Source organism: Pseudorca crassidens, chromosome 1 (assembly GCF_039906515.1).
Source record: "Pseudorca crassidens isolate mPseCra1 chromosome 1, mPseCra1.hap1, whole genome shotgun sequence".
In the NCBI taxonomy this organism is placed as follows: domain Eukaryota; kingdom Metazoa; phylum Chordata; class Mammalia; order Artiodactyla; family Delphinidae; genus Pseudorca; species Pseudorca crassidens.
In genome coordinates, this window is record NC_090296.1 from 102,654,385 (window position 1) to 102,678,295 (window position 23,911).

General features: G+C 35.5%; 1 protein-coding gene across 1 annotated transcript in view; it reads right to left on the minus strand.

Annotated features, from left to right (window-relative positions):
- Positions 1-23,911, minus strand: part of WDR72 (WD repeat domain 72) — a 192,111-nt gene that overhangs the window by 129,166 nt on the left and 39,034 nt on the right. Inside the window, exon 13 of the mRNA XM_067747546.1 lies at positions 6,957-7,159. Coding sequence (XP_067603647.1) covers positions 6,957-7,159 — 203 coding nt within the window. The remainder of the gene's footprint in view (positions 1-6,956; positions 7,160-23,911) is intronic.

Here is a 23,911-nt window from a genome sequence, read left to right on the forward strand (position 1 = left end):
TAAAAATGACAGCTTTTTCAAATCCTGCTTAGCACACCTTAGATGAAGGCTTAATGACATCTCAAGTAAACAATAAAAATTCAAAATCAAGTTCAGTCAAAACTAGAAATAATTTAAATAAATTTTATCTGCAATTTAAATAATCTATATTTCCATCAGTCTGCTGAAAGGTTTTTATACCAGGAAATTTTTAAAATTAAATATTGGAATTGGAAGTAAACTCTGGAAATTTTTTTCTCATCTTGAGTATATAATTTCACCGCCTCTTCTGTATCTTAACTATAACAGCTAGCAACAGCGTGTGGTTACTGTAATTAAAAGATTCAATATCTATTACCGCCAGCCAGGTATCATAGCAACCCTGTATTGCTGAAAACGCTAGAAAAATCTTCAAAACCAGCAAGACTCTGCTTTAGGGAAATCTTCAACAACACGGGGGACATTACTGGCTGTCAACATCTGTGGGTGTTGCCATGGGCACAGCCACAAAGAACCCTGCCATCTGTACAAAAAGGTACACACACAGAGAAGATGGGAGGACACAGAAGATAAACTGATAAGAGAATCAAAAAGAAGAAATAATTTCACTGGCAGTATACAATAGGCACACAATTTTGAGTCCATGTTTTACACTAATTCTTTTCTATTGTAGCTGGAGAATCCAAATTCAACTTAACTGTAATTGTGACTAAACATGAACCAGGGGGTGGAAATAATATCCTAAAACTCTGCACTTGTACCGTTTATCACAAGTCTTAATTTGAAACTCAAAGTGAATTACATTTAAAATAATACTTAAACTTCCACTTATAAACCCTTGATAGTTGTTTATAAATCTACAGAAGAGAAAAGAACAGGTTACCATGAACAAGAACCCAATATTGATTTTTCGGCAGTGCAGTAAGGCATCTCCATTCTATTTGGCTGCTGTCAAAGCCACTCTTTAACAGCTGGAGTCAAATTGCACTATTTACAGAAAGAGCCCTTGTCAAGTGGACCATAAGTAGCCTAACAATACGCTATTCAAATGGCACTTTGCCACACAAATTGCTGACTTGATGAATAACCTATGTCAATGACTAAGGCTAATATAAAAGTTTCATTTTTATGAGAGGTTTTACATTCACACATTAAGTAAGCTTTCTTTGAAGAACTATTAGGCTATATATTTCAGGCCTTTGGATGCTGAAAATAATTAAAATCTGTTTAAATACATCAAGGGAACTTGACAACATTAATATGGATCTGGTGTTAACTACATTTGTCACACGAGTCAGAACAGTGCCCTTCTGTTTCTGGCACTCCCCACCGGCACGTGCAGCACAAAGCCGGACTCAGACCAGCCGCGCACCATGAAACAGGAGCATTCTCCTTTTGTGCCTCTGATTTACATGGCCAGCGAATGTTTAGATACAAGCACGGCTTTGAAGTACTGTGAGGAAATTCAGGGTTGCTTCTGTGTGCGCGGCGGACAGCTGGAGTCATTTAATGGTGTGGGGTTCCTACTTTTCATAGTGACTCTGAGACCTCCTGAATTAGTTTTGGAACAAAGCTGTGATATGCTTTTCAGAGTTTTCCTCAACACTGAGGGAAGTTTGTATCAAAAATGCTTAAACTCATACCACAAAGTAAGAAAAGGGATATCCTTTATAAAACAGCTACAAAAAATTGCGTATTACAGAAATTTTTTTGACTTACAGTAGTTAAAATTACCATATAAAATGCTTATGAGAAATGGTTACACTGTCAAAAACTTGCACCACTTCACATGTGTTTCAAAAAGCAAATTGACTTCTATATTTCTCTATTGTATATTTCTCTATTCTATCTCACTAGGACAGGTGATATCATTTAGGCACTAAGTTTTGAGTTGGGATTCACTAAATCAAAATACTTAAAACAAAAATCTTAATCCAATGTTAACAGAGAGAAATTCCTATATTTTCATGAAGGGCTGGCATGTCTAATAATAAAAATCTGTTTTCTTTTAAAATTATATAAAATTGATGCAAAATATTGTCTACATTAGAAACAATAGGCATATGCTGTTTATTACATTAAAAAGAATACTGAAAATTAACTACTAATCAAAAACGTGAAAATTATCATTCTATATTCAGGATTTATCCCTATATAACACAATTGTTTTCAAATAAATATTATTTGTTCTTTTTGTAATAATTCAATTTTGATAATAAAATATAGTTTAATGAAAACTGAGTTAATCTGCAACATGCAATATTGCCACAGTGAATTATTATTTCATATTGATACATGTAAATTTGCAGGTGAAATTTTCAAATTGCACAATTAAGAAACTACTCTAGTTCCATTTTGGTTATGTTTTGGTTTCATAAAATGTAAGAGAACTAATGTTGCATTCCAATAAAGTAATATGTAGTAGTGGGATCCGATTTTCTATTGGTGGCCTACCAGTACACCATCTGTGTTTTACAAGAGGTAGCAGGATAAAGCTCTAATAAGATTTTTCAGCAAATGGCACCAAACAGGCATAACTCTAAGGTCAACTAAAGGTTAAAAAAATACAAACATATTTCTAGAAAGCTCAACTGGAACGTAAATAAATGTAAATGCATTATTTATAATCAATTTTATATATTTAGATAATGATGCATGTATAAGTGCTTTATTTAAAGAAAATTTCATTTTAAAACATCTTGCTTGGATTAGGAAGCATAATGTACACATTTGTTTCCCACAAAGGGCAGATTTTCAAACACATCAATTTCATGAATGCTGTCAGGAAACAGACTTGATACAAGGGCTTTTGGATTACATTCCTCATAGTGCAGAAGTTGGGATAAGTTGCTTTATTAAAAATTTAGATATCTAGGGAGGGGGTAGGTATTGGCTATTTTTCTAGTTCCTCCAAGTACCTCATGATTTCCAAGTCTAGAGAGGACTGACTAGATCAGAAATTGGCAAATAATGGCCAGTGAGTATCAAATGTGGTCCACTGTTTGTTTTTGTAAATAAAGTTTTATCAAAACACAACCACACTCATTTGTTTAAGTATGGTCTGTAGTGGCTTCTGTGCTCCAACAGCAGAAATGAATAGCTGCAACAGCAAAAATACGGCCTGCAAAGCCTAAAATATTTACCATCTGGTCCTTTACAAAAAAGTTTGCTTATCCCTGGTCTAGTTCAACATTTGTCCAACATAAATAAAATGCAAACTGCATGTGTAATTTTAAACTGCCTAGTAGCCATATTGAAAAACATAGAAAGAAACAGGTGCAATTGGTTTTAATAATATATTTTATTTAAGCCTATATATCCAAAACATCATTTTAACATGTGGTGTTAGCCAAATTTCAAGTGCTCCATAGCCATTTATGGTTAATGGCGGCCATATTAAACCATGTAACTCTAAAAAAGCAACCAGGGGGAGCTCTTGGGGACCCATTCTACAGAAAATCAGGTTATTTTTTTAAAAGGCATTTCCAGAACATTACAATGGGTCTAAATTGTGGCAGTTAAAATAATCCTGTTTATTTTTTTACTCATTTTACAGACAAGAAGTGTGGAAAAAGAATTTAAAACCAACCAACAGAATAATAGACAAAAAAGACCTTCCCTCGTTAAAATCTGATGAGGTAATGAAGAGTTCTGCCATGTAAAGATGATTTTAGTAAGGTTGTTTATTTTCTACTTTGAAGCTAAATTCCTCCCACTGCAATTTAAACAGTTTTTATCTTGTTTTATCCTCAGCAGAATCTGAGAAAAGCAGTTCCCCATCACTAATATGATATTGTATTCCTTTAAATCCTTTAAGACTCTGGTCCTCTCCTACCCCAAAGATTTTTCTTTGCCTAGCTGCACAAATTCAACTCCTTTGGCCTTTCTAATTGGACCCGTTTTTTAAATGTTTTATTGTATTTGTTGTTCTCTTTAAAACCTTCTCCTAAATCTATATGCACTCTTCAAATGCAAGAAGGAAAAGTGGACACAGCATCCTAATAAATGCAAAGTATTGCCAAACACAAAGAGCTCACCACACAGATATTACATGCTATTCTTCCTTTTAAACAGTTCATGCTACCATTCGAAAATATTTCACTTGTCTCTCACTGAAGTCCATACCAAAAAATTCTGAAACACAGAGTAACCCTACATTGTTCCAAATTTTACAGGCTTATTGTCCCTCATTTTTCCCAGCTCTGAAATAAGTGTGATTCCTCTTCTATAAATCTGATTTTTTTTCTTATGAAAACTAATGAAGCATTTTACTATATTAACAAAAAGGAGAATGGAGAATTTATAAGCATTCTTGAAATTTTATGCTTATCAAATTCATAAATAAAAGATTAAGATAAAACAATCTTAAAGGCTTAAGTCTAAGACGGTGAGAAGAAGATATGCAGTACATAATTGGAGAAGATATAACTTAGGAGAAGCACAAATAAAAATAGCTCTACTCAACAGTAAGCTCAATAATAAGAGAAATAAAGTACATAGAACAAAGGAGGTGATAGTCTTGTCTAATTCAATTCTCCACCTCTGTAGAGAGTAAAAGTTGGAAATTGCAGTCATCTAAGGTAAAGGGCAGCAGCTAGGAAATGAAGTTGGAATCAGCCTAAGAGTAGGAAAACAAGACCCCGGCATTTTATTGCCTCCTGGAGTCAAGAAAGAAACAAAATTATATAAAGAAAATGAAATCTATATATACTATTATCACTACCTAAAGGGTAGCTCTGAGGTCCTGCAAGAAACAGCAGTCAGTTTACCTTCTGGGAATTAAGCTAGTAAAATAGGTACTTGATGAATGAGATTTGCTCTTGCAGACCTTAGGCATATGACATGCACGAGTCAAGAGACATATCCAAGTTCTCATCCACTATTCTAGCATATAATTTCCACTATAAAATACAAATTCTATTGTGAAAGAAAAGCAACAAAGCCGCATTAAGATGGGAATGCTTGGCAGTCAGCTGGGCTCACTCACTGGGCTTTATTTACCCCAACTTTAAAATATGTAATAGAAGTGTGGTTCTGTCTCCCACTTTAGGAGACTAAGACCCTATCACTTTCAACTTCAGTTGTGAATGTTAAAAAAATTCATCATATTGATATAATTGTCCTTATAAAACATGACTTCCTGAGAATTCCCTGGTGGTCCAGTGGTTAGGACTCCGAGCTTCCACTGCAGGGGCCACAGATTGGAATCTAAGGTCCCACATGCCACACAGCATAGCCAAAAGAAAAAAAAACCATGACTTCTTCTTTCAAGTTAAGAACATGAAAAACAGATTTGGAAAATCTAAAAGCAATTAGACTAAATGAGAAAAGGAAAGAAAGGGAAAAAAAAAGCTGCAGCCTAATCACTGGTTTTAACATCTGCAGGAGAAAGCATAAACAAAAGTAGCTGGCCTAAAGAGAGAAATCCAAAATTTAGAAATTTTTCAATGTATATCAGCCTTGACCAAGGGAGATAGTACCCCAGGGACTGAAAGCACAGACTGCATTATCTTCTTAGAGCTCAGTGAATGAATACCGTGGGGCTCTGACTCCATGCCCATCAAGGAATCCTCTGCTAAAATTCCACCTCCCCGCTCTCCCTCATGCCCTGTAGCTTTGCTACTGTGAGACTGTGCTGAGCAATGAACTGCCATCATATTTATTATTATACATTAAAGAATTGTCATTCTAGTTTAAATATTCATTTCTTGGGTGTTTGGTTAGTATGACTCAGTTCTCAAAAGGTTGACAAACTCTGGCCTCACTGATAAAATCGAAATCTAGTCTTTAAACCGAAAAAGCTGAGGCTCATACGCTGGTGCCCTCACCTCCACCCCCGCTGCAGCTTTGAGGCAGAGCTTAGCAGCCAATTGGCCTTACTTAAAAAATGACACATCCTTTTGCCTCTAACTACATACATACACATGAGATAAAATAAAGTCTTATTTAAAGTCCTTATTAATGTTACTTTGAGTCTTCATAATATCATTAAAATAACGGAAAATGTTAACAACATAAAAATCAGCTAAAATTTGACTTAGAAACCCCACTTCTGGAAATATATCCCATTAAATAACACTAAGTATTAAAAAAAAAACTTCAGGTTCATAGTTGTGTTAGTCCTAAACTGAAGCATAAAAAACAATCCATATATTAAGCCATAGGAAAATAATTCATATCAGTATAGTATATACACAGTATAGAGCATGATGCAGCCATTAAAAAGAAACAGACATTATTATGAAAATATGTTTACATAAAAAATACTACATTATATATACGCATATAAATGCCACAGTTGCAACCTGAGGAGGGGATAACTTGGAGGTGTAGATGACAGAAGAATGGAAGAATCCCTTAAAGAAATCAGATTAAATTGCTATGTCATGTTTAGAACTGAAAAATAATCAAACTCATGCAAATTTCTGAGACACAGGTTAACGTGGCTTGAGAAAATGAATGTAAACTCCATCATTGTGTGTTAACTGAGGCCTGGAATCCTAAAGAGCTAGTGACCCTAGAGATGCTGAGTATACCAAAAGAATTGCCCAAACAATGATCCAGTTTTTCTGATGGTTTTGGGTTTACTTGTAATCAGCATTTTAAAAAGAGGTCAAATACCCAAGTGAAAAAAAAATTGATCCCGACCACAGAATATAATTTTCCCCCCTTTTCATTGAAAACCATCTAGAATTCAAGGATTAATATAAAACTGGCTCAATCTTGATAAGCCGGGACCTGTCTTATCAAAAAAGAATGCTATAGTCATTCAAAACTAATAATCACTCAAAAAGTTATCCTGATTCACCCAAGATCGCTTGGTAGGTACGTCTGGTAGATGTGATCATCTCTTATCTTTGTACTGATAGTTCTTATCTTTGTACTGATATTTAATGGCCACATATTTATGAAAGCACTTTACTTCTTACTCAGGGTTGATAATGTTCTTCGTGAGCAGCAGCTTGATTTGAACTTACCTTACATGAAGACTCCACCTGCAGATCAGGGCAAGGTATTGGCCCAAACTGGCAGGAGCTGGGGGACCTCTGTTCTACACTTTTGTGCTTACGTGTCTCTGAGGCAACTGGAAGTACAGATTCAGGCTTTAGAAGCTGTGAATCATCACAACAATTAAGAATAATCCTTGCTCTTTCTCCCCTTTCATGTCTTTCCAAAGTGCCTGGAAAACAAGATTAGAAATAAAAATTTGTGCAAAATATTTACCCCCAAATAATGAAAAGAAGAAACCACTTGTAACACAAAATCACAACTCTTTAAGTTATCATGCCTTACTATCTCCTTGCAACCAAAAAACAGCCTGGAGCTGTCTCTAAATTATTCAAATCATCATATTACAAAGGCTGAAATTATAGACTTGAAAAGCTCATCTTCCTCTTTGTGCTTTTTCGTCCACTGAAATCAACAGGGCATTCAATAGTCGTTAACAGTAAAATCTCATTATACAGTATGCAAGTGATCAATAACAAACAACTATGGAATATTTTAGTGCTGTCCCCTAGTGTTCCAACTCACAAACAACAGAGAATCCACAGTGCTTTGCTTGGGTTCCCAACCTTAAAATGTTTCTATTGGTAATACAGCATTTACGTGAATAGGGGAAATAAGAACAGAGATGCCCGAGTACCCTCAGCTTCAGGAATTCAGGCCACTCTAGGGTTTTGTTGCTGGTGGTGGTATTGCTGATATTGTTGCTGTTATATAATTTGGCTTTTATTTCTTATTTTATTCGGAGAGAAAAACATTATTTTGCCCTCTTCTCTGCCATTCTTGCAGTTTCAGAATTTCAAAGTACTGGCAATTTCAATTTACAGTTAAAAGGAACAAGTATGAAATAGAGCAAAAGTATCAGAAAACGATTCACAGAGAGTGTTTTTATAAAATACAATGTTATGACACTCAGTGGAATCTTTAGGCATCTCCCTGTGAACTGCTTTCCCTAGTCCCCTAGAGGGCATATTTCTGGCAAGTTATACCACACCACAGCAGCTCCACTACCATCCAGTGACCACAGCTATAACCTCTCCAGCAAGGTCAGGATCTTAGCCCTGGGGTTGGGGAGGTCTCTTCCTTGGGCAGCTGTCTCAGCTCTAGGGTAATGGCTGCTCCTTAAATCTGCTATTCCTATACTCTTTAGTTTTCTTTAGTTCTTATTAACCTGTCCCTCCCACTGAAATTCTTTATGGTGGTTACTAATTTTTTAATGTTAAATGATCTCTGTTCAAATTACTATGTCATTTCTCTCTCCTGATTATATCCTGATTAATATTAATATATCACAGTAAATCACTTCTGATGCAGAATGTTCCTTTAAATATATTCCTGGAATTATGGAATTTACATGACTTCACAGATATACTTAAATTGTTAGAGAGGGTCAATAGCAAGAACAGTAGTCCTAATGTAAATAGTAACCTAGGTGGCAGGGCAGACCCCAAGGAGGTCCAACACAGGATGCCTTTTTCATTTCTAATAAGCTGCCTTTGGCAAGAGACAGAATAGTCACTACTGCCTGATATTAAAGAAATATCAGAAACTGAAGGCTTACAAAACTGCTTAATTCAACTTCTAATTTCAGGGGATCTTTTCCTTTCCAAAGTGAACTCAATGATAATTAGGTTTTTTTTTTTTTTTCTTTTGCACTGTACTACATCAAGAATATGATTGAACTCACACCTACTCTTCATTTGGATCAATCTGAACATGATAAGGAAATATGCAGAGACATATGTGAGTTAAATATTATTGAAAGTGACAATACCATTTCCTCCCTCAAAGTAGATGTGCAAAAAATACCATAAAATCTACCCCAAGTAAAATATTCATTGTATAAAATATCATAAAAAAATCATAAATATCTTGCATTTTTTATATGAGGTTTTATACAATTTGTTTTAATCCTAACTATATAATAGTACATTAGAGAATGGAAACAACCATAAGAGAGCTTAGGACAATTAACATGCTATGGGAAAATGAAGGAAAGATGTTACTGGCAAGTATTCCAAGCAGTTTTCACGGATCCAAAATTACATATTCCTCAAAAAGCCAGTGCACAGAAACTTCAGAAGCAGCCAAGATCCCCTTTGCAGAGCCTAGGTCCATATTGACAATATTTCCATTTGTATATCCTGCTTTCATCACTAATTCAAGCACCCCACAGCATCCCTAATCACATTTTCTTTTTTTACACCAGAACTTTCTCTGTGGCCCCCTTTGGAACCGTGTGCCTACCTGTGGTCCTCTCTATCACCAAGGTTGACAGCCCTGAGACATCACTGCATGGTGGGTAAGAGCAGACTCAGCACCAGCCTGCCTTGCACTTGAATCTTGGTTTTACCCTTACCTGTTGTGTGGTCTTGGGCAAGTCATTTCATTTCTGTGCCTCAGTTTCCTCATCTGTGCGATGGTGATATTAATCCCTCTTACCTCACAGGGTTACTATGAGAATTCGATTGAGTAGACATGTAAAACGTCTTAGAATAGGTTCTGGCACACAGTGGGTGCTGTGCCATATGACAGTCCTCCTCTGACGTCAGTGGGTTCTCACTCAGCCCCTCGTGAGCAGTTTAGCTCTGTGGCTCTGGGATCTGCCTGACACCAGGCCTGAGCTCACTGAGCATAAGATCAGCGTGGTCCCCCCGCCTCCTACCTGAGACTCGAAACTCCTCCTTGCCTCTCAGGGTAGGTTATAATCAAAATCAGAGTGGGATTATACATTTGCCTTACTTTTTAATCCTCCTCAGTGAACCAGGCTGGAGTCTGGCCTAAATTAAAAGCTAGATAAATACTTCTTAATGGATTATATGACATCAGCAACCTGGCTACTGATTTTTCACGGTGGCTACACTTGGGATTAAATCCAAACTCCTTGACCCACAAGTCATATTCTCACCCCTGCTTCCTCCCATGTCATCCTCCCCTTGCTCACAAATTAGATTTTTTTTTTTTTTGAGAAAAGATCTTTGAAAATAAATTCTCTCCTGCTAGCTCCATCTTTCTCCTTAAGAATTAGCTTAAAACCTCACCTCCTCAGAGATGCTTTTCTAGAGTAAATTCTCCTCTGATGCATTGTTTTCTATCTCAGCTTCTTTACTTTGCAGAATTTAACACATTTGTAATTGGTATATTTTATCTGCTTACTTAAATGCAGAGCTGTCTCTCTACTTGATGCTAAATTCTTTTTGGCAAGTATGTATTCTATGAGCTTGGTACAAAGCAGAGCTCAATATGTGCTCATTGAATGAATAAAACAAATTTTACCCTTTTCTTGTAGCAGTGGAAAGAGGTGGCTATGAAAGCATCAGAGCATGCCAAGGTCTCAGAAGAAAACACCAAATTATACCCATTATAAACTTCAACCCTAGAGCCCAGGAGGAGCCAACACTGGGAAAAGCAGCATTCACATGCCTGACGCCTGTCCCAGGTCTCAGCAGTGTGGCCAGGTCCTTCCTGATGTCCCAAGAATCTGGAACTGGAAACACAAGTAAGTCTCTCAATGACATATTTTAATTTGACCTGTGGAGTAGCCGCTTGCTAGCTACCTAAATGATCCTAATAAAGAGGGCACAGAGGAGATGTTTCTGTTTCCATCCAAACAGACATGAAAAGTTAACAAGTACAGTTCCAGATAGCAATCAGAGCAGAGAGACAAAGGCTTAAGCATTATCAGCAGATGAGTGAGGATTAAATCCCAATGAAAGAATGTCATTTTCAAGAGAGTTTGGAGGGAGATTTGTCAAGAGACCAGCATAAAACCTTTAGCAGTTTCTGCACATAGAGAGGAAAGGAGAGAAGGAAAATTCAGAAGCTGTTGTAAATCAGTATGTTGCTAAAATACAGTCATATTTTAAGTGCATTGGGATTGTCAATTATTTATAAGGCATCTATAGCTTTTTTGTTTTGTTTTTAAATAGGGCAAATAATCTACCTTGTAATGTACCTGTAATGAAATCTGATTTTGAAGTATCAAGATATTTTAAAGCAAGACATTTACTAGGAAGGATGCTGCCTTCAATTGTGATAGAAAAACAAGGCAGAGGGTAAAGAGAATGCATTTAGATGATAAAATATCCCTGATATGTCATAGACTTGAATATCTACATAAAGAAAAGGAAGGAGTAGTAATATTCTACACTTGATTCCCTTCCACATGATCAGAAGTTGCTCCCTTGATTTTATTTCTTATAATCTTCCCATATTTTAAATACTTGCTATCTTCTATCTAAACAGTTTTTCAGCTCCCACTAATATGCGCTTTCCAAAATCAACAAAATTATCATAGCCTGCTACCAATTAATGAATAGCTTTAAATTACATATTTAAAAGCCCCAGCCAGATAAACTTTGCTCTACAACTTAACATCTAGATCAACTAAGTCTGTAGGAAAAGCAATAGCTGTAATCTCATAATGGACAGAAATGGTTAAAAAAGAAAACATAATCACTTGATGAATACATCTGCAAATAATGAGTAAATTAAGATTCAAAAACAATATGCAGATGGGTTAACTTTTTATCACATTGTACAGAAACATTTTATTTCCTTAAAAATTATATGTAAATAAATTTGAGACAGTCATTGATTTATTATAACTTATGGTGTTTTTCTTCAGAAGAACTCTGTAGAAATAGCATTACTACAGAAACATAAAATCCACCCAGCACAGTAAAATCACATATATTATAAACCAACAAATTTTAAACAATTTGCTTAACCAAAAATTTTTTCTCAAGTAAATATTGTGCTTATTATGGGATTGTGAAAAAATCAGAATTTGGTAAATAATTCCTATTATGTGATTAGTAATTAATATAAATTGTACTTATATGACTAAAGCTTAACATTAAGAACATGTGAGTGGACACATCATAGAGTTAGTCTTTTTTCTACATCAGGTAGGCATTTTCTAACTGAATCCACCACAATATTGGGCAGTAATTAAGAGGACAGTTATATTTGAAAGTGACTCTCTCTAAAAGAGAATAGGCCAAAATAATGGCCTCGCTACCAAATCTTGTAGTCAAATTAATAAAATCACCTTTCAACAAAACAGCTGACTGACAGCTGTAATCCAATTCCACATATCAAGGAATCTGACCACTGGGTCTGTTGTAAGATTTACCATTTATCTTCAGTTACACATGAAGTTCATTGCCTTGCTCGCAGAAGTGTATGGAGATCGACCTGGTGCCCCCTTCCTAACAAAACCATTTCATAGTTACTGCATCTTACTCCAGAAAATGTATAACTGATGGGGGTTCTGACCAGGGACAGGGGACCCTGGAGGTATCAAACTTAGCTAACTAGAAAATAAGGGAAAGATAGGGATAGGTGATGGATCTGAAAACATTAAACGAGGCATGAAGACATGTACCTTCACTCCTAAATGTATTTGAATATAATAAATTCAGCTGTAAAATAGATTGCCAAGGAGGCAGCTCATTTTGCTCTATATAAAAGTCCTAATATGATAAACTCACGATTGGCTTCACATCAACCTTCTGTACTTTAAGGGTATGTAGAATACATTTTCACAAAGTCTCTGACCACCACGACCTTAACCCCAGCTCTGCCACTGCCTCTGGCACATTCAAAGAAACACTGGAATTTATCAGCTGGGCCACCTCAACACTCACATCTAATTCTGATCACTGACCTCCAGAAAAACTGAATAAAGGAGTGGGGTTGGGGTGGGGTGAAAGAAAAAAAAGGACCAAAATACATCGAGGTTTAAAGTTGTTGAGGTATAAGGATTACAAATAATGCATTAATTTTAAACAAATTTGAAAAGTAGAGTTTTTTGGATAAGGTATTTACTTATTAAATATTCCTGCTTTTTAAACATGTGCTAACACCATAGAAGCTACTATGAATAAATTTCAATTTTTAACCTCATTCTAAGACTTCATATAATTTTAAAACAAATTTAAGAAGTGGATGTTTATGGAAAAGTATTTCTATATTATGAGACAAAAAATATATTTAATTAAGTTTATAATTACCTATTATATACAAAACATTAAAACTGGGCTGCCTCTAAGTATTGTAAAAGGCCATTCACTCTGTATTTTTGATTCTTTTACACCAGACATGCTTATTTTTTACTTCTAAAATATTTCAAAAATAGACTTTTTCCTTTCATTTTCTTGGTTGAAGGTTAAGTTACTTAGGGGATACAACATCCCTAGAGATTTGACTCTATCATTTATTCACTTCTGTTGTCAGTTAATTTAATTAGGTATTTATTTGCTGAGTTGATCTAGAATTTTTCCTGGAAAAAGGAAGAGTATTGGACAAGAAAAAATCAGAGAACAGTCTCCTGAATAAAGATGCTGGCTGGGTGAGGGGTGAAGTCATATGGAAAGTCCCTTTTTTCTGGAGGGATATGGTGGTCATGGGAGGACAAAAACCTTTTGATTGCAATCAATTTCCCCTTGGTACATGGCAGTGGTTTCCTTTAGGCAAAGAATGGGTGACCAAAGCTCCAGCAGGCATGTCAGCACCAATTCTCAGTGTACCTTCACTATAATCCTGGCACCCCAGTGCCACTTGTACAATTTCATGCCATGTTTCTGTACCCAGTTACCCAAAAAGCTTCTCCTATTTCTTCATTCTTCCATTCTATGGGTTCATTTACCCAGGGGGACCTCGAGACACTAACCTACCTGAACACCAATATGATAGGTAGAATTCTACGAATAACCCCCAATAACCCTCATCTTTTTGTGATTCCTTCCCCTGTGAATATGATGGTAGCACTTCAGTGATTATGTTGTTACATGGCAAAAACTAACACTGCAGATATAATTAAGGTTTCTCCCTTAAAATAGGGAGATTATTCAGGTGGGCCAGGCCAAATTAGCAAGAGTTTTCTCCAGCTGGTGGAAGAGGGGGACTAGAGAGATTTAAAGCCTAAGAAGGATGCAAAGTGCCATTGCTGGCTTTGAAGATAGAGGAAGTCACAAAGAAGAATCAGGGTGTGGCCTGGAGGAGCTGAGAGTGACAGCACCAACAGCCAGCAAGGACCTCATACCTACAACCATAAAGAACTAAATTCTGCCAAGGACTGAATGAGCTTGGAATTGAATTCTTTCTCAAAGCCTCCAGTTCAGAGCCCAGTTAGCTGAACCTTGAATTTGACCTTGTGAAACCCTAAGCAGAGAACCTAGCTGAGCTCACCTGGACTGACTTACATAACTGTGAGTTAATAAATGGGTATTGTTTTAAGTTGCTAAATTTGTGGTGATCTGTTACGCAGCAATAAGAAACTAATGCAGGTAGGACTTGTGGCAGTACTTTTACTTTGGACCATAGATTTAGACCTCAAGTTTTGTTGTTGTTGTTTTCACTATTTTACATGTGAAAGTCCTGCTTCTTAAGCAAAATAAATAACTAAATATATACATGCATAGTCATAAAAACAAATAAACGTGAAGGCTGTCTAGACATTCCATACTCTTTAATAATCCCCTTCTCCTACGTTCATACTCTGAGTATTAGAAACCAGGAGGAGATTCACTAAATAGCTGGGATTGAGCAATAATATACCACATCAAAAAAATGCCTTTTTAAAACTCTGAATTAGGCTTCCCTGGTGGCGCAGTGGTTGAGAGTCCGCCTGCCGATGCAGAGGACACGGGTTCGTGCCCTGGTCCGGGTAGATCCCACATGCCACGGAGCAGCTGGGCCCGTGAGCCATGGCCGCTGAGCCTGCGCGTCCGGAGCCTGTGCTCCGCAACAGGAGAGGCCACAACAGTGAGAGGCCCGCATACCGCAAAAAAAAAAAAAAAAAAAAAAAAAAAAAAAGCTCTGAATTATTTCAGAACGAATTATATGTAAGATATATTTTTTCTTCTCCTTTTTAACATCATCATCATCAAAACTGCCATTAGCTACCATTAATTAAGTACGCTTTAATCTTTGCTTAGCACTTAATACACATCTTATTTAATTCTTAATGCAGGAAGGTACAAAAAAACAGAGGTTCAGAAAGGATAAGTTTCAGGGGATTTGTGTGTGCTGTGGTTGAGGAAGTGGTCAGGGAAGGTATTTTGACTAAAAGCTAGGAAAAGGCAAGAAGAATGCTGTGCAGTAAGGTACATTTCTACCACAGACCTTGAGGCTTGGCATCTTCAGGGCTAAGTTTAAAGTAAATCATGTTTGGTTGGCAATAAGGAGAAGAGAACTAAAGAAAGTGTTTGACTGGCAAGGTAGTCAGGAAAATTTTCAACAGGTCATGTAAAAGATGATAAAGATTACAATCCATCTGGCCCTAAAGTATATTTTTAAATGTTTTTGGTACTTCTGAAATATACTATATAATTCAATGTTTTACTGGAGGCTTACAAAATAAATGTAGAACATAGCTTATCTTTCAAGTGATCCAAGTTCATTACTAGACACTTGACAATATTGAGGTTAAGAAGCAGTAATGCCCTTTGGAATTACTGATCAGGACTTTCATGGAATGGCTATTTAGTTTACTTATATAGCCAGTGGTCTTTGGTGTGTTCTTCACTCTATAGAACCATTTCCTTTTTCTTATTCTTTAACCAGAGCATTTTATCCTACTCTTCTCACCACCATCACTGTTTCTATAGTATATAATCCACTGCCACTTCCTCTAAGTGATTTGTATGTAGTTACATATGGCATCAACAATTGTCCTACCCAGTTCTGAATTAGAAAACATTAATGAAGCATTATTCAGCCTTAAAAAGAGAGGATATTCTGACACATGCTACAACATGGATGAACCTTGGTGACATTGTGCTAAGTGAGATAAGTCAATCACAAAAGGACAAATACTGTACTGATTCCATTTTTATGAGGTACCTAGCGTAGTCAGATTCAAATTCATAGAGACAGAAAGTAGATTGGTGTTTGCAAAGGGCTGAGGGGAGGGAGGAATGAAGACTTTTTTTAAATAGGTACAGAGTTCCATTTTTGGAAGATGGAAATGTTCCCAAGATGGTGAGGATGGTTGCACAACAATGTAAATGTGTTTAATTCCCCAGAACTATGCACTGAAAAATAGTTACAATTGTAAAATTTCTGCTATGTGTATCTTACCATACAAAAAAAGCATCTGTGTTGGTAAAATAGGCCAAGGAAAATACAAACAAAAGGAGAAGGACACTGAGAACAGACTCAGGAAACAATAGAGAAAGAGCATACACAAGTAGGACAACCTGGGAAAGAGGGGCTATTGGCCATCAGGAGAAGGCAGTATCATGTGAGGCTGAGGGTGGAGAGAGAAAAGAAGGACACTGATGACAGAGTGCAGACAAGTCAAGTACTTGCCATCCAGAGAATGACAACTGGACTTGGCAACGAGGTGACCTCAAGAACAGTTCCATTAGAATAGTGGAGGCAGAAGCCAGATTAAAATGTGTTAAATAAATGGGAGGCAAGAAAACAAAGACACAGAGTATACATGGCATTTTGTAGAAAGCTATCAAATACTTTGGGGAGAATAACAGACAAAGATAACAGAAACCCATAATTCCTTATTCAAAACATTTGAGGTACTTCCCTGGTGGTGCAGTGGTTAAGAATCTGCCTGCCAATGCAGGGGACACAGGTTCGAGCCCTGGTCCGGGAAGATCCCACGTGCCGCAGAGCAATGAAGCTGGTGTGCCACAACTACTGAGCCTGTGCTCTAGATCCCGTGAGCCACAACTACTGAGCCCGCGTGCCACAACTAATGAAGCCCACGCACCTAGAGCCCGTGCTCCTCAACAAGAGAAGCCACCGCAATGAGAAGCCCACACACCGCAACGAAGAGTAGCCCCTGCTCGCCGCAACTAGAGAAAGCCCGCGCACAGCAACGAAGACTCAACGCAGCCAAAATAAAAAATAAAAAAATAAATTTATTTAAAAACAAACAAACAAACATTTGGGACCATAGTGTTTTAGAATTCAGGATTTTTCAGATTTTGCAGAAAAAAGATCATGCATAAATGCATATTGTAAAACAATTATAGCAGAGCCTGGAAGAGCAGACAGTAATCAAACGTGTCATATATGTGCAGCAAAAAGAGAGTACTCACACTTCGTGGAATAAATAACCTCATGTGAATTAAGGTTTGGTTTTGTTGCCTTACCACAAACTAATAAAAAAAACAAAAAACTTTTGTTTTCACAGCTTTTAAGTTTTAAATTGCGGCTAGAAGAACGTGGACCTTTATTCACAATAACTGATAGCCAGGAGGCCAGAGCTAACGAAAAAGATATTTTCTGAAATAAGTTGGTAGGGTGCTCAGTTTTCTATAGTATAGGATATTGGATCATGCATTTGACCTCTCCTTATCTCTATTCAGATAAGCTAAGTCATCTAATTCTAAACTTCCAGTTTTGCTGATTGTTTTATTTATATATTATTAGATTATAATGTATTAAAGATTCTTTTAAATCTAGTATTTAAAGAAAGCAAAACTTGCTTTATAAAAATCATTGATGAGGGATAGTTTCATTAACAGGCCAAACTTGGGAAGGCAATCATGGATGTGAAAAATGAAGATAAGAATATGTTTTAAGAATAACAGACATAAAATAAGAAACATGTAAAATGTGATAATCCTAACTAGACTTAAAACTGATGCTTCTGGAAGTAAGAGAAATGTGATGACCAAAGAAGGTTAACCTCCAGTGCAAATCATGGGTTAAAGGTAAACTGTCTTACCAAATCTTCTTATTCCAGTTCTTTTCCTGGTTCTCAATTTCGACCTGTCAGCATAAAGTACAATTCGTTTAACTAACGTTACAAAAACGACTTGCTATCCCCTCAAACAATGAACAAACTATAAGATGACATCCTGTGTCCCTCAGTGGAGCTTCTGTTACTCTGACTCTTCCAAGTGGCTGAAACAAGTCCGTTGTCTTCTTTGGCCTAGAGTGGATGGAATCCACCTGCATTTGAATGTGAAAGGGAAAAATAGTGGGCCAATCCTGGCGCAGGACTTTTGACAAGGCTGAGATTAGCAACCAACTTTTTGTATGGCACAAGATAAAATCTGACAACATTCCCGTAGTCAAATTCCCTGCTCACCACCCAAGCCAAGGACTTGACCTTTGGATTTGTTTTCTCCTGATTCAACCCTGGAAACACAAAAGACCTTTCCCATCAAATCCTAACAAGTAAGTTAATGGTGGAAGTTGGATATTATTGATACCCTCAGATGAATCAAGTGCGTTCAATATCCTTTATCTCTCAGCCAAATCAGAGAACCCACTTTCCCAGAGAATAACAATCATTACAGTCCACTGAGTCTTGCTTTTCCAATCGTTTCTGTGGCAGCTGGCTACTGTGAAGTTGTTAGGGAATTGAAAGGAGGCAGCATGGGGAGGGGCAGATGGCTCCTTTGGGTTTATTTCACCAAACATGGCAGCTGTGAAACCCACTAATGTTCCAAGTGTTCATATAAAATGCTCGCAAAAGGGGCCAAGTTAAGGAAGAGCCACAGAGCAGCCTTCCTGATGTGTTCCTCTTTTTGTTGCTATAGAATAAGCTCCTGAGAACATTAAATGCAGATTTGTAACTAACATATGCAGCCAGCACTTGATCCAAAATTTAATCAGACTGCAGGAATAAGCTAAAACTGATTACTGCAAGTATTTTCTTTACTAAAATAAAACCCAGAAAGATAGCAGCTGACAAGGGAAATAATAAAAGCAGTGAAGCATGGCACTTAATTGGTGAAAGTAATTTTAAGAGCAAAAAGTATTTATTTTTATGATTAGAATGAGACTGTATTGATGTTCATATTTTTTTCTGACCATACAAAATGCTCCAAAGACAACCTGCAAATACCACAATATGACTAATACATATTAACATGCCAGAAGATTAAAAAATGATGAAGTTGAATAATACATTAATTAAAATGTATACACACACACGCATATTCCTGTATGTGTGTTATCAGATAAAAATTAATCATATACTGTAGAATTTTAAAAGTCATCTGGGGTATCTAAAAACAATATGGAGCCATATTCACATAAAGTATAATTTTTCAATAAAATGTAGAAAATTGTTCAAATGTTTATAACAAATGAGGATTGAGAAAGAAACAAATCCAAATTTGGGAAAAGAAAATTATTTGGGCTTCTGTTGTTAATAGATTTTCAATGTGATATATGGATTTTTAAAGAGCACAGCAGAAACTACCCCATGAAGATTATTGTTTTCTTGAATTTGTCTACATCCTTGGAATTTCTTTACTTTGAAAGCTTGTAAAATTATAAAATCAAATGAAGATTTATATAATTTCACCAAAGTAGAGGTTCATGTTCACTACATGGAATTACAGAAGATTCCTGTGGGGGGGTGGGCAATACATTCACACGTGTGTGTGTGTGTGTGTGTGTGTGTGTGTGTGTATTCACATGCATGTAAAAGGAGTCTACCGAGGCTTAATATGGAAGTAAAAGAAAATATACAATGAGACTCATATGCCTCTCTTCAGTGCTGCACTGTTAATTGTTGGATTTAATTTGGTTGAAAAATAAGGTTAAATTCTTTATTATTATTGTATTTTTGCTCTGATATTTTTTAAAAAGGCAGATATCGATTTATACTCCCCAACTGTACTGCTACCATTGAGTAATTCTGATGCATCCCACATTACAAATCATTTAGACCAACAGGGAATTCTTAACCATTTTTGTGCCATGAACCCCTTTAGCAGTGGGAATGCCAATGAACCCTTTCTCACAATTAATATTTTAAAATGTTGGAAATAAAATATACAGGATAATAAAGAATATCAATTATATTGAAATATAATCATCAAAATAATTTTTTAAAAAATTATATGCTTCTTTATTAATGTATTTAAATAGCAAGAACTAGTGGTGGGGCTAAAAGTTTACGACACTGATAAACATAAATGATACTTTGAGATACTGGCAACAATTGTAATGTGATATGAAAATTACCTGTGATGTCTATTGTTGAGAAAGTCACAGGTATTGCTAATACTGCTGTGAAATGTTTCCTACATTCAAAATGGAAAGAAATACTTGATTTCATTTAGGGTTTAAAAAAACCTCTAAAGACCCCCATTATACATCCCGGTTTGTTATATCAATAATGAAAATAATGAACTAATAATTGGATAATGCCTTATTAAACACTTTCACAAACCAAAATAAATATAAGCATGTCTCTGTATAGATTAATATGTAAAAGGAAAAAACATTAAAATTATAATATGCTAACCATTAATGATTATCAACAAATTTTAGAATTCTACTGCTTTTAAAAATGTTTCCTTTATACTATCTGTATTTCTGCATTTTCTTATTTATATTGAGGTGAAACTGACATAACATAAAATTAACCATTTCAAAGTGTACAATTCAGTGGCATTTAGTGCATTTACAATGTTGTGCAACCACCAACTCTCTCTAGTTTCACATTTTTTTCATCACCCCTGAAGGACAACCCAATACCCATTAAGCAATCGTTCCCCATCTCCTGATAACCACTAATCTACTTTCTACCTCTATGGATTTGCTTATTCTTGATATATCATATAAAAAGAATCACAAAATATAAGATCTTTTGTGACTGGCTTCTTTCACTTAGCATAATGTTTCTGAGGTGCATCCAAATTGTAGCTTGTATCAGTTCCTCATTTGGATAGATGATAATTTCATTGTATACACCATAATTTGTTTATCCCTTCATCCACTGATGAACATTTGGGTTGTTTCCACCCTTGGGCTATTACAAACAGTGCTGGTACAAACATTCACGTACAAGTTTCTGTGTAGATATATGTTGTTATTTCTCTGGGTCTATACCTAGAAGTGAAATTGCTGGTTCATATGGTATTTCTGGTTAAATTCTGAGGAATTGCCAAACTGTTTCCTACAGTGGCTGCACCACTTCATATTCCCACTGGCAATCTATAAGGGTTCCTATGTCTCTGCATCTTTGGCAAATTTGTTATTTTCCATTTTTTTATTATAAATGTGAATGTGATGTGGTATTTCATTGTGATTTTGATTTCCATTTCCCTGATGGCTAACATGTTGATAATCTTTTCATGTGCTTGTTGGCCGTTTGCATATCTTATTTGAAGGAATATCTATTCAAGTCTTTGTCCTTTTAAAAATTGTCTTGTTTGTCTTTTTATTATGTTGTAAGGGTTCTTTATACATTCTGGATATTAAACATTTATGAGATATATAATTTGCAAATAAGTTTATCCATTCTGTAGGCTGTCTTTTCACATTCTTCATAATGTCCTTTGATGGGCAAAAGTTGTTAATTTTTATGGAGTCCCATTTATTTTTCTTTTGTTGCTCTGGTTTCTTTTTTATTAGCACAACCATGTGATATATATATATATATATATTTATATATATATGTGGATAGATAGAAATAGATATATAGATATTTATGTATATAAATATATGTGTAATATATACACACATATATGTGGTTAATTAATAAAATAAAGCCAGCATTCTCACACATACTAACTTCTCACATCTCTTCTGCAGCATTGTATTAAGTATCATCACCATCACCATGAGGAAACTAAGGCTTTGATCAATTTAGTGATTTGCCAAAAAGTGCACAAATTAACAGTGGCACAATTTTCTGTCGCTAAATATTGGGCAGGAACATTAGTTTGATAGATTAGGAGTGAATAATGAGTCGTATGGAATGATTTATGCTTACAGAAGCTAAATATTTTTAAATTTTTTTCCCAGAAGAGGTTTTATGTCTTATCCAAACTTTTTCCAAATTCCTTTTTAGTAGCCATAGATTAAATTATTTTGCATTTTTATTGAAGTATAGTTGATGTACAATATTATGTAAGTTACAGGTGTACAGTATAGTGACTCACAATTTTTAAAGGTTATACTTCATTTATAGTTATTATAAAATGTTGGCTATAGTTCCTGTGTTGAACAATACATCATTTAGTTTATTTTACATATAATAGTTTTTACCTCAACCCCTCTGTTGCCCCTCTCCCCTTCTCTCTCCCCACTGGTAACCACTAGTTTTGTTTGTTATATCTGTGAGTCTGTTTCTTTATTGTTATATTCACTAGTTTGTTGTATTTTTTAGATTCAACATATAAGTGGTATCATACAATATTTCTCTTTCTCGAACTTATTTCACTTAGCATAATATCCTCTAAATCCATGTTTTTGCAAATGGCAAAATTTCATTCTTTTTTATAGCTGAGTAATATTCCATTTTGTACATATTGATATATACCACATCTTCTTTATCCATTCAACTGTTAATGGACACTTAGGTTTCATGGCAACTGTAAATAATGCTGCTATGAACTTCGGGGTGCATGTATCTTTTCGAATTAGTGTTTTTGTTTATTCAGATATATACCCAGGATTGGAATGGCTGGGTCACATAGTAGTTATATTTTTAGTCTTTTGAGAAACCTCCTCACTGTCTTCCACAGTGGCTGCACCAATTTACATTCCCACCAACAGTGACGAGGGTTGCCTTTTCTCCACATCCTCACCAACATTTGTTATTTGTGTTCTTTTTAATGATAGCCAATCTGACAGGCGATATCTCATTGTGGTTTTGATTTGCATTTTCCCTGATGAATAGCAATGTTGAGCATCTTTTCATGTGCTTATTGGCCATCTGCACGTCCTCTTTGGAAAAATGTTTATTTTTAAATTTTTTTTAATTTTTAATTTTTTAATTTTTTTTTTTTAATTTTTAATTTTTTAATTTTTTAATCAGGTTGTTTTTTTGATGTTGAGTTGTATGAGCTGTTTGTATATGTTGGACATTAACCCCTTTTCAGTCATATCATTTGCAAATATTTTTTCCCATTCAGTAGGCTGTCTTTTTGTTTTGTTGATGGTTTCCTTTGCTGTAAAAGCTTTTAAGTTTAATTAGGTCCATTTGTTTATTTTTGCTCTTATTTCCTTTGCTTTAGGAGACAGATCCAAAAACTATTGCTATGAATTATGTCAAAGAGAGTTCTGCCTATGTTTCCTTCTAGCATTTTATGGTTTCCGGTCTTACATTTAGGTCTTTAATCCATTTTGAGTTTACTTTTGTATATGATATTAGAGAATTTCCTAATTTCATTCTTTTAAATATAGCTGTCCAGTTTCCCCAGTGCCACTTATTGAAGAGACTCTTTTCTCCACTGTATATTCTTGCCTCCTCTGTTGTAGATTAATTGACCATAAATGTGTGGGTTTATCTCTGGGCTTCCTATCCTGTTCCATTGATCTATATTTCCGTTTTTCATGCCAATACCATACTGTTTTGATTACTGTAGCTTTGTAGTATAGTCTGAAGTCAGGGCACATGATTCCTCCAGCTCTGTTCTTCTTTCTCAAGATTGTTTTGGCTACTTGGGATCTTTTGTGTTTCCATACAAATTTTAAGATTATTTGTTCTAGTTCTGTCCAAAATGCCATTGGTGTTTTGATAGGGATCGCCTTGAATCTGTAGACTATCTTGGGTAGTATGGCCATTTTAACAATATCAGTTCTTCCAATCCAAAAATAAGGTATATCTTCCCATCTGTTTGTGTCACCTTTAATTTCTTTCATCAGTGTCTTATCATTTTCCAAGTACAGATATTTTACCTCCCTAGGTAGGTTTATTCCTAGGTATCTTATTCTTTTTAATGTGATGGTAAGTGGGATTGTTTCCTTAATTTCTCTTTCTGGCAGTTCATTGTTAGTGTATAGACTGCAACAGATTTCTGTACATTAATTTTGAATCCTGCAACTTTACTGAATTCATTGATGAGCTCTAGTAGTTTTCTGGTGGCATCTTTAGGATTTTATACATATAGTATCATGTCACCTGCAAATAGTGACAGTTTTGCATATTCCTTTCCAATTAGGATTCCTTTTATTTCTTTTTCTTCTCTGGTTGTTATGGTTA